Genomic DNA, 12208 nt, shown 5'->3' on the forward strand with positions numbered 1-12208 from the left:
GGTTTGGTGGTGAGCTTTCCACGTCAACAGCAAATGGGTTACCGAGCAGTTCCAACCTGCTTTTTTGTGCTTCAAAGTCAGCAAATCGGCGTCGAAAGTCAGCGGCAAGCATACCTATTTTATCAGCCAACTGTGTGCTCGGGAACGCACTGGTAGAGAGCTTCTCTTTCATGGTCTGGCAGCTGGGAAAGTGGCTCAAATTTTCTTTCCGCATCTGCGTCTCCCACAGAGTCAGTTTGGTTTTAAATGCCTTCAATGTACTGTACATATCAGAGATGACACGATCCCGACCCTGCAGCTGCAAGTTTATTGCATTCAGATGACTCGTAATGTCACACAGAAAAGCCATTTCACACAGAAACATTTCGTCTCGGAGTTGTGTTGTGTCTTTCCCTTTGCTGTCCAAGAACAGACAAATCTCCTCACGAAGCTCGAAACATCTTTGAAGCACCTTTCCCTGGCTTAGCCATCGCACCTCTGTGTGATAAGGCAAATCACCATGCTCCGTTTCTAACTCCGTCAGAAATGCCTTGAACTGGCGGTGATTCAAACCTTTGGCTCTGATAAAGTTAACTGTGCGCGTGATGATGCTCATTACATGCTCCATTTTCAAGGCTTTACCGCACAACGCTTCCTGGTGTATGATACAATGATAAGCTGTCAGCTCACCTGTCGCGTTTTCCTCTTGCATCTTTTCCCGTATCTTCGCCACCAGTCCGCTCCTGTGTCCACACATCGCAGGTGCTCCGTCGGTTGTCAAACCCACGAGTTTTTCCCAAGGCAGCTCCATCTCATTTACACATCTTGACACCTCTTCATACAAATCATGCCCCGTAGTTGTGCCATGCATAGGACGTAAAGCCAAAAACTCCTCTGTCACGCTTAGGTTGGAGTCCACTCCGCGGATGAAAATTGACAACTGGGCAATGTCAGAAATGTCGGTGCTCTCATCCACAGCCAAGGAATATGCAATAAAATCTTTTCCCTTTTTCACAAGCTGCTCTTTTAGATTGATGGACAACTGGTCTACTCTCTCGGCAATGGTGTTTCTGCTCAGACTCACATTTAAAAAGAGTTGCCTTTTTTCTGGGCAAACTTCGTCACAAACTTTAATCATGCAGTTTTTGATGAAATCCCCCTCCGTAAATGGCCGGGCTGATTTAGCGATCTCTTCTGCCAAAATAAAACTGGCCTTGACAGCAGCCTGGCCTTGTGATTTGGCTTTTTTGAACAGAGCCTGTCGAGATTTGAGGCCTCGTTTTAATTCCTCTGCCTTTTGTAGCCTTTGTTCCATGTCCATATTCTTGTTTTTGTCCGCGTGTTTCGTTTCATAATGTCGTCTCAGATTATACTCTTTCAGTACCGCCACACTTTCTCCACACAGAAGACACACAGGTTTTCCAGCTACCTTCGTGAACATATACTCCGACTCCCACCTTGTTTGAAACCCCCGGTTCTCAGTATCCACCTTCCGTTTTGCCATTTTTGATGGGTATCTGAAAGTTAATTTTACTGTGATGCTGACGACTGCTGTGCCAATAAATATTGAAATGAAGCAGCCTACTGCTCGGTGCGTCACCTTTGCATTGTGGGAAATGTAGTATTGGTGCGTGTAAAAGATCTGCGGGCTGCCGGCTTGCTGCGGGCCGGTTCTAATAATAAATCAAGATCATCCCAGGGGCCGTAAAAAACCTTCTCGCGGGCCTTGACTCTGACATATGTGCTCTAGAATGATTGATTTACAGAAGCCATTTGGTGTACAATAACCGTTATCAGGATAACAACCACTTATCCTAATTACGGTATCATGGGGGTCATGTCGTCTTCTTGTAGCGCTATGGGGTCATGTAAGGATACATGAGAAGGGTCACATGTCCCCAAAGTGCTAAATTGCTTCCTATCGCCGTCACTGATTTCAAGGACCAGACCGATCAGGCACCTTTTCAACCATTAGCGGTCATCACAAAATGTGATGAAGGAAGAATGTTTTCTTCCAGATTGGAACTTGAAGATACCTGGGGGTTTTTTTCCTCCTCTACCTGAACTACTTTCCTGCTCTCCTCCTCCCTTCCCCCTCCTCTAACCTCTCCAGGTTGTACCCTCGCCATGCCAGTGCCATGAACAACCTGGGTACTCTGACACGCCACCCAGAGGATGCCGAGCACTACTACAGGACCGCCCTGGACACCAACCCCCAGCACAACAGAGCCCTGTTCAACCTGGGAAACCTGCTCAAGTAGGATATACGCACACACACCTGCATGCATATGCACACACATGCATGGACAAATGACATGCACACACACACACACACACACACACACACACACACACACACACACACACACACACACACACACACACACACACACACACACACACACTGTGCATGCACTCAGAGGTCTCGGCACAAGGCTCGCACCCCATTCATTCGTACACACACACACGCACAAACACACACACTTTCCCTGCAGCACACTTAAGTGCCAAGATGGCGTAGCAGTCAGACGTCTTGTCGTGTCGTGTCCCTTGTATATATCGTTTTTTTTTACATATTTTTCTTTGCATATCTTCTAAAACATTTTGCTAAACCTCAACTTCTAAATACTCTCCTGCAACCCGCCTCACCCAATGTAACGCGGATCCGCTTTTTTCTCTAAAGTATTTATATTTACTTAGGATCTGGAACCCCTCAACTAAAGCTAGCCAGCTAACTACCAGCTATCAGTCAGCAAACCATTGCTAGCGGTCATCAGCTAACCTTTAGCTCGGAAAGCTCTCGCCAGTTCGAACAACGCGACTCTAACCAGAGCATAACGGAGCTATTATTTTTATCCCCGGATTCCCACCGCAAACTGAACATTTTCATCTGGATCTTCACAACTAGCTAACTAGCTAACCGCAACCCCGGATGACTACTCCTGGCTAGCGTTTCCATCCACTTAGCTTGAAGCTAGCCCGGCAAGAGCTCCTGTGCTACCACCGAAGCATACTCCTGGGCTACAATATCCGGACCCACGACCGTCTATCGATGTCACCGCATGAAGAGGCATAAACAGACTTAACCCCATCGCGACGTCCCCCAAAGGCTAACTTTCTAGCCCTTGCTATCTGCTTGCTTGCTAATTCAGCCTGCTAACTGCTAGCTTGTTTAGCCCTGTTCTACTAACTGCTAGCTTGTTTAGCCCCGGCCTACTAATTGTTAGCTTGTTAGCACAGGCCTGCTAACTGTCTGAATCGCCGTGTCCCAAGCCAGCCCAACCACTCACTGGACCCATATTTACTTTCAATCTCTTTTCGATTTTTAATTCGATTATAATTTCCGGTAATCTGCCTCACCCAATGTGATACGGAATCGCTATTATTTTTAATTTTTAGAACAGATTCAAGAACCTCCAGAAGCTAACCAGCTAACTAGCTACAAGCTATTTAGTCATTGTTAGCCACTGCTAGCGGCTTTTACCTTCTGCACAGCCAGCCAGTTTTTTTTAGCCTGGATAATACTCGCCAGTCTAGCTTCCCTGTCCCATCTACCGCTGCCTCCTGGACACTGTGATCACTTGGTTACATAGCTGATGCCTGCTGGACACTGTGATCACTTGGCTACATAGCTGATGCCTGCTGGACTGTCCATTAATCACGGTACTCCATTCTGTTTGTTTTATCTGTCGGCCCCAGCCGCACTCAGGCTCTGTGTGTAGTTAATCCGACCCTCTCTGCCTAGTCAACGCCATTTTACCTGCTGTTGTTGTGCTAGCTGATTAGCTGTTGTTGTCTCACCTACTGTTTTAGCTAGCTCTCCCAATCAACACCTGTGATTACTGTATGCCTCGCTGTATGTCTCTCTCAAATGTCAATATGCCTTGTATACTGTTGTTCAGGTTAGTTATCATTGTTTTAGTTTACAATGGAGCCCCCTAGTTCCACTCTTCCTACCCCTGATACCTCCTTTGTCCCACCTCCCACACATGCGGTGACCTCACCCATTACAACCAGCATGTCCAGAGATACAACCTCTCTTATCATCACCCAGTGCCTGGGCTTACCTCCGCTGTACCCGCACCCCACCATACCCCTGTCTGCGCATTATGCCCTGAACATATTCTACCATGCCCAGAAATCTGCTCCTTTTATTCTTTGTCCCCAACGCTCTAGGCGACCAGTTTTGATAGCCTTTAGCCGCACCCTCATACTACTCCTCCTCTGTTCCGCGGGTGATGTGGAGGTAAACCCAGGCCCTGCATGTCCCCAGGCACCCTCATTTGTTGACTTCTGTGATCGAAAAAGCCCAAAAAGCCCAAACAGTTCGAACTACTAATTTTAAAAATTACTCTCTCCAGAAATAAGTATTTCACTGTTGCCGCCTGCTACCGACCACCCTCAGCTCCCAGCTGTGCCCTGGACACCATTTGTGAATTGATCGCCCCCCATATAGCTTCAGAGTTTGTTCTGTTAGGTGACCTAAACTGGGATATGCTTAACACCCCGGCAGTACTACAATCTAAGCTAGATGCCCTCACTCTCACACAAATCATCAAGGAACCCACCAGGTACAACCCTAAATCTGTAAACAAGGGCACCCTCATAGACGTCATCCTGACCAACTGGCCCTCCAAATACACCTCCGCTGTCTTCAACCAGGATCTCAGCGATCACTGCCTCATTGCCTGTATCCGCTACGGATCCGCAGTCAAACGACCAACCCCTCATCACTGTCAAACGCTCCCTAAAACACTTCTGTGAGCAGGCCTTTCTAATCGACCTGGCCCGGGTATCCTGGAAGGATATTGACCTCATCCCGTCAGTTGAGGATGCCTGGTCATTCTTTAAAAGTAACTTCCTCACCATTTTAGATAAGCATGCTCCGTTCAAAAAATGCAGAACTAAGAACAGATATAGCCCTTGGTTCACTCCTGACCTGACTGCCCTCGACCAAAACAAAAATATCCTGTGGCGTACTGCAATAGCATCGAATAGTCCCCGCGATATGCAACTGTTCAGGGAAGTCAGGAACCAATTCACGCAGTCAGTCAGGAAAGCAAAGGCCAGCTTCTTCAGGCAGAAATTTGCATCCTGTAGCTCTAACTCCAAAAAGTTCTGGGACACTGTAAAGTCCATGGAGAACAAGAGCACCTCCTCCCAGCTGCCCACTGCACTGAGGCTAGGTAACACGGTCACCACCGATAAATCCATGATTATCGAAAACTTCAACAAGCATTTCTCAACGGCTGGCCATGCCTTTCTCCTGGCTACTCCAACCTCGGCTAACAGCTCCCCCCCCCCCCCCCCCCCCCCGCAGCTACTTGCCCAAGCCTCTCCAGGTACTCCTTTACCCATATCAAGATAGCAGATGTTCTGAAAGAGCTGCAAAACCTGGACCCGTACAAATCAGTTGGGCTTGACAATCTGGACCCTCTATTTCTGAAACTATCCGCCGCCATTGTCGCAACCCCTATTACCAGCCTGTTCAACCTCTCTTTCATATCGTCTGAGATCCCCAAGGATTGGAAAGCTGCCTCAGTCATCCCCCTCTTCAAAGGGGGAGACACCCTGGACCCAAACTGTTACAGACCTATATCCATCCTGCCCTGCATATCTAAGGTCTTCGAAAACCAAGTCAACAAACAGGTCACTGACCATCTCGAATCCCACCGTACCTTCTCCGCTGTGCAATCTGGTTTCCGAGCCAATCACGGGTGCACCTCAGCCACGCTCAAGGTACTAAACGATATCATAACCGCCATCGATAAAAGACTGTACTGTGCAGCCGTCTTCATTGACCTTGCCAAGGCTTTCGACTCTGTCAATCACCATATTCTTATCGGCAGGTTTTTCTGATGACTGCCTTGCCTGATACACCAACTACTTTGCAGACAGAGTTCAGTGTGTAAAATCGGAGGGCATGCTGTCCGGTCCTCTGGCAGTCTCTATGGGGGTGCCACGGGGTTCAATTCTCGGGCCGACTCTTTTCTCTGTATATATCAATGATGTTGCTCTTGCTGCGGGCGATTCCCTGATCCACCTCTACGCAGACGACACCATTCTGTATACTTCCGGCCCGTCCTTGGACACTGTGCTATCTAACCTCCAAACGAGCTTCAATGCCATACAACACTCCTTCCGTGGCCTCCAACTGCTCTTAAACGCTAGTAAAACCAAATGCATGCTTTTCAACCGTTCGCTGCCTGCACCCGCACGCCCGACTAGCATCACCACCCTGGATGGTTCCGACCTAGAATATGTGGACATCTATAAGTCTGGCTAGACTGTAAACTCTCCTTCCAGACTCATATCAAACATCTCCAATCTAAAATAAAATCTAGAGTCGGCTTTCTATTTCGCAACAAAGCCTCCTTCACTCACGCCGCCAAACTTACCCTAGTAAAACTGACAATCCTACCGATCCTCGACTTCGGCGATGTCATCTACAAAATAGCTTCCAATACTCTACTCAGCAAACTGGATGCAGTTTATCACAGTGCCATCCGTTTTGTTACTAAAGCACTTTATACCACCCACCACTGCGACCTGTATGCTCTAGTCGGCTGGCCCTTGCTACATATTCGTCGCTAGACCCACTGGCTCCAGGTCATCTACAAGTCCATGCTAGGTAAAGCTCCGCCTTATCTCAGTTCACGGGTCACGATGGCAACACCACCCGTAGAACGCGCTCCAGCAGCTGTATCTCACTGATCATCCCTAAAGCCAACCCCTCATTTGGCCGCCTTTCGTTCCAGTTCTCTGTTGCCTGTGACTGGAACGAATTGCAAAAATCGCTGAAGTTGGAGACTTTTATCTCCCTCACCAACTTCAAACATCTGCTATCTGAGCAGCTAACCGATCGCTGCAGCTGTACATAGTCTATCGGTAAATAGCCCACACAATTTTAACCAACCTCATCCCCATACTGTTTATATTTATTTACTTTTCTGCTCTTTTGCACACCAATATCTCTACCAGGTACATGACCATCTGATCATTTATCACTCCAGTGTTAATCTGGTAATTATTCGCCTACCTCCTCATGCCTTTTGCACACAATGTATATAGACTCTCTTTTTTTTCTACTGTGTTATTGACTTGTTAATTGTTTACTCCATGTGTAACTCTGTGTTGTCTGTTCACACTGCTATGCTTTATCTTGGCCAGGTCGCAGTTGCAAATGAGAACTTGTTCTCAACTAGCCTACCTGGTTAAATAAATGTGAAATAAAAAAATAACGAGTGACACAAAGTGCACTACCTGAGGTTAAATGGCTTACATTAGCAGAATGTTCTTTCTCACCAAGTCATAGCATTGAGGGGAAATAGTTTAGACACGCAGTGGCGAGCTGTTCTGCTTGTTGCTCAATAGGGCTGTGGCTGTGTGTGTGTGTGTGTGTGTGTGTGTGTGTGTGTGTGTGTGTGTGTGTGTGTGTGTGCGTGTGTGCGTGTGTGTGTGCGTGTGTGTGTGTGTGTGTGTGTGTGTGTGTGTGTGTGTGTGTGTGTGTGTGTGTGCGGGGTTGTCATATCATCGACACTGCTCTGCTCTACTCATCCCTGTCACTCTGGCAGAAAGCTGATTGGAAAAACAATTGTTTAACACACAGATAAACAGAGCACTCATGAAATCACTGGGTTGACACAAAGAGGAGGGGCTGCGGGGGGGGGGGGGGGGGGGGGGGGGCTCGTTAGAACAACAAAACACTTTCATACACTCACACACACGCACACACACACACACACACACACACACACACACACACACACACACACACACACACACACACACACACACACACACACACACACACACACACCAGGACAGACACACCAGCGCAGCAGACTTGGCATTAGCCGGGACAGTGGGAGATTTCTGTTACTGTTTACTCTCTGAATTATTGCCCCCACCTACTCTCTTCTCATTGATGGGTGTGTACGGTGTTTGTAGTACACACACAGCAGCATTCCTGCTTGCCTGGCTGGCTCTAATGGAGAAACACGGCAATAATGTCAACACAAATTAACTCCATTATTGAGCTACAGATCCATCAACATCAACATTGATGGGAGTGTAAAGTGTTTGTAACACACACACGCACACACACACACGCTAGCCTGGCTAGCTCTAATGTAGAAACACAAATTAACTTCATTATTGCGCTACAGATCCATCAACATCAACATTGATGGGAGTGTAAAGTGTTTATAACACACACACACACGCACACACACACGCTAGCCTGGCTAGCTCCAATGTAGAAACACAAATTAACTTCATTATTGCGCTACAGATCCATCAGGTCTATATTTTCAATTACGACCTGTGAACATACAGCCTCGGGCCTAGAGACAGATCCAACATGGATTCCCATTACTCCTGCCGGGCCTGACACTGTTTCCAGGTCATCTACTGTATGGATGTGTGTGTGTGTCAGCAGAAAACGGACACAACATAGCCATATGAGGATGTTGATGATGATGATGTTATTTCAGGTCCCAAGGGAAGAAGGAAGAGGCGGAGGCTCTGTTGAGAGACTCCATTCGGTTCGGTCCACACTTCGCTGACGCCTATTCCAGTCTAGCATCACTTTATGCAGAGCAGGTAATACACACGTACATGCACGCACACACACACACACACACGCACACACACACACACACACACACACACACACACACACACACACACACACACACACACACACACACACACACACACACACACACACGCACACGCACACGCACACACACACACACACACACACACACACACACACACACACATGCTTTGCAGGTAATGCACACAGCATTCCAGTGATGTCTCAATCTATGCACTGGTTGCATACACACACAAAAATACACACATTCTCTCACATACATACTTAGTATGGACTCACACACACACTTTTTTAAGAGCATGTTAGGCAATGTGAGTTCTGCTATATCTACCCTTCCCTTCCCCCTTTTCCATGGATACAGAATTCAATTAAAATTCGCTGTAGATCGTTATTCTCGCTGCCGGGAACTCCAGTCACTGCGTCATTACTTTGGCTTGTTCAATTAAACACACTCGCTGACTCCTCAACCTTGTATTACCACAGGTTCTATCTAACCGTATCTCAGCATAGACACAATTTCACACATATCAGCTCATACTTAATAATTCAATATAACTATTTTATTGATATCGTATTCTTTTTATTATAGAAGCGGTTTGCGGAGGCCAATGAAGTTTATCTGCAAGGCATAGAGAGCTGCCCAGACAGCTCAGACCTGCATAATAACTACGGAGTGTTTCTGGTCGATACCGGTGAGTTCCGTTGGGTTGGTAGGAGAGGAGAGTGTTGATCTGTTTGCAAATAAAGTTTTTAGCTTACTCACACCTCTCTCTCTCTTACTTACTTACTTACTGACTTTATTGTCCCCGTGGGGAAATCTTGTTGCAGTGTCATGTACACATTTAAAGTGGCGTTTAAATACAAAACAAAATTGACAATACAACTTTCATAACAGTTACGCACCAATAAAAATAATAATAGTAAGAAATAAGAAATAAAACATTAAATAAAGAAGAAGAGACTAGCCTGCTGGCCTTACGGAGTCAATTTGAACATTAGCCCGAGCTATTTAGGAGGGATATCACACCTGGCACAAATGATTGTCTCGTTCTGTTCTTCCTGCTGAGGGGTGCCCTATACCTGCACCCAGAGGGGAGTAATTCAAAGTCCAGGTACAGGGGGGTGACTTGGGTCTAAAATGATTTTGTGAGCCTTACGGAGGGCCCTGACCTTAAAGATCTCATCCAAGCCTGTCTGTTTGACTCCAAGTACCTTGCTTGCTGTGGTGATAATCCTTCTCAGCATGTTTCTCTGTCTGACAGTGGCATTGCCAAACCAACAAACAATACAAAAAGTTAAAATACTCTCTATAAAGGGTTTGTAAAACAGAGTCAGTATAGTACAGTCTATATGAAAAGAACCCGACTGTTTTGAGAAAGTACAGTCTCTGTTGGCTCTTTTTGTAGATCAGGTCTGTACATTTACTCCACTGAAGCTTGTTGTCCAAGAGGACACCCAGATATTTGTATTCCTCTACAATTTCTATATTCTGGCCTCTGATAGATGTTGCAGAGGTAGGTGTTGTACGCTTCCTGAAGTCTATGCACATCTCTTTGGTCTTGTTGGTATTGAGGACCAAGTGTGATTCCTCACACCACTCTACAAAGTCATCTAGGACCGGGCCATGATGTTCCTCTCTCTCTCTCTCTCTCTCTCTCTCTCTCTCTCTCTGTTTCTCTTTCTTTCTCTCACTCTTCTCTCATCAGGAGAAGGCGCGCTGGCGGCAGCCCACTACCAGCATGCCGTGCGTCTCAAGCCGGCGCACTACGTCGCCATGGTAAACTTGGGCCGCCTCCTTCGCTCCTCCAATGAGAACAAGGAGGCGGAGTCTTGGTACAAAAAGTGAGTTAAGAGGTGACAACCAATTTGGGAATATGGGAGAGATTCACAAGTCAAACGAGAGCAACACTAGCCATGTGCCCATTGTCCAGAGAAGAGAGTCATGGGTGGAGCTGTCCTGTGGGACCTTGCATGACCTCTTGTTGACCTTCCATTGACCTCTCCCTGACCTTTGACCCCAGGGCCCTGCAGGTGACGAGGAAGGTGGACATCCTGACGCCACTAGGGGCGCTGTACTACAACACAGGACGCTATGAGGAGGCTCTGCAGGTGTACCGCGAAGCGGCTACGCTTCAGCCAGACAGCACCGATATCTGGCTGGCTCTGGTGAGGCACAACACACACACACAGGCACACACACATGCAGGCATGCTGCAGTCATACCACATGCTGCAGTCATACCAGGACAGCACCAACAGATGTCTGGCTCTGAATTGCCCTCCCTCTCCCTCTCCCTCTCCCTCTCCCTCTCCCTCTCCCTCTCCCTCTCCCTCTCCCTCTACCTCTACCTCTACCTCTCCCTCTCCCTCTATACAGGCACAAGTGTTAGCCATGGCAGGCCGCTCTAAAGAAGCAGAGAAGATGACTCTGGGCATCATATCTAAGCAGGGGAGCTGCATCGAGTGTTACCGCCTACTGTCTGCCATCTACAGCAAACGAGGCAACTACACAGAGGTATGTGTGTGTGTGTGTGTGTGCGTGTGTTGCTGGGTCTGTGGTGTCTGCCTTTGAAAGAAAGGACGGGACTGAGAAAGAATAAGAAGAGACCGTCAAGAAAAACAGAACAATCCATATCACCTCGGGGTCAGCGACAGTGATCGCCGCGGAAACAGTGGTTACCATGGAAACCCATCACATCTAGATTCTGTCTCCTCCGAGTCTCACAGGATCACATCCCCATCTGTTCACACTGATCGTCTATCCTTTACTTCATTCACCTCATCTCTCCATCTGATTACATTCTCCTCCTCCGCCATCCCTCATTCCATCCTTCATTCCATCCCTCCGTTTCTGGGGGCCCATCTGTAGACACTCAAATAGAATGGATGTAATCTCTGTGCCCCAAATGGCACTCCAATCCCTGTGTAGTGCACTACTTACACGGCCATTTGAGATTTAGTCTCGCTGCTAAAAATAGTATTTTCTTCCAAAAATAACACAGAGGTTATGTGGGGGGCTGACTAGAGAAGCAGGGAACGGCGAGATAAGGCCTTTTATAAAAATATTGACTATCTCTTTTTTATTCAGAACACCAATTTTTCTATGCATTTTCTCTATTATATCTACTACCCTCACAGCAGTGGAGGCTGCTGAGGGGAGGACGGCTCATAATAATGGCTGGAACGGAGCAAATGGAATGGCATCAAGCACGTTTGATGTATCTGATAATGTTCTACTGATTCCACTCCAGCCTTTACCACGAGCCTCCTCCCACATTAAGGTGCCACCAGCCTCCTGGGCCTAACACATATCATTTGTTTAGGACAGTAATAACATAGTTCATCAAGATATTTGATTCTCTATTTTAGGACACCTGGTAGTATCATCAACAACAAAAAATAATCTATATTATTTGATGAAAATGTTGAATTTGGCCTTACTGCCTTTGTCTCAATAAACATGATAATGCTCTAAGATATGTAAAATCAGGGAGGCCACATTTCAATCTAAAGGATTTATGGTATGTCGTCACTGAAATGCTTGAGAAAGGTATTGGGAAGAAGACCTGCATTGCTTTCAAATGGGATTGTGTGCGTTCCAACGTGTCCT

General features: G+C 46.9%; 1 protein-coding gene across 1 annotated transcript in view; it reads left to right on the forward strand.

Moving 5' to 3' along the window:
* Nucleotides 1-12208, forward strand: part of LOC139393271 (protein O-mannosyl-transferase TMTC1-like) — a 115543-nt gene that overhangs the window by 96702 nt on the left and 6633 nt on the right. The window contains exons 11-16 of the mRNA XM_071141774.1: nucleotides 2093-2236; nucleotides 8475-8583; nucleotides 9189-9291; nucleotides 10306-10441; nucleotides 10621-10765; nucleotides 10976-11113. Of these exons, the coding sequence (XP_070997875.1) occupies nucleotides 2093-2236; nucleotides 8475-8583; nucleotides 9189-9291; nucleotides 10306-10441; nucleotides 10621-10765; nucleotides 10976-11113 (775 nt within the window). The remainder of the gene's footprint in view (nucleotides 1-2092; nucleotides 2237-8474; nucleotides 8584-9188; nucleotides 9292-10305; nucleotides 10442-10620; nucleotides 10766-10975; nucleotides 11114-12208) is intronic.

Source organism: Oncorhynchus clarkii, chromosome 33 (genome assembly GCF_045791955.1).
Source record: "Oncorhynchus clarkii lewisi isolate Uvic-CL-2024 chromosome 33, UVic_Ocla_1.0, whole genome shotgun sequence".
NCBI classification, from domain to species: Eukaryota; Metazoa; Chordata; class Actinopteri; order Salmoniformes; family Salmonidae; genus Oncorhynchus; species Oncorhynchus clarkii.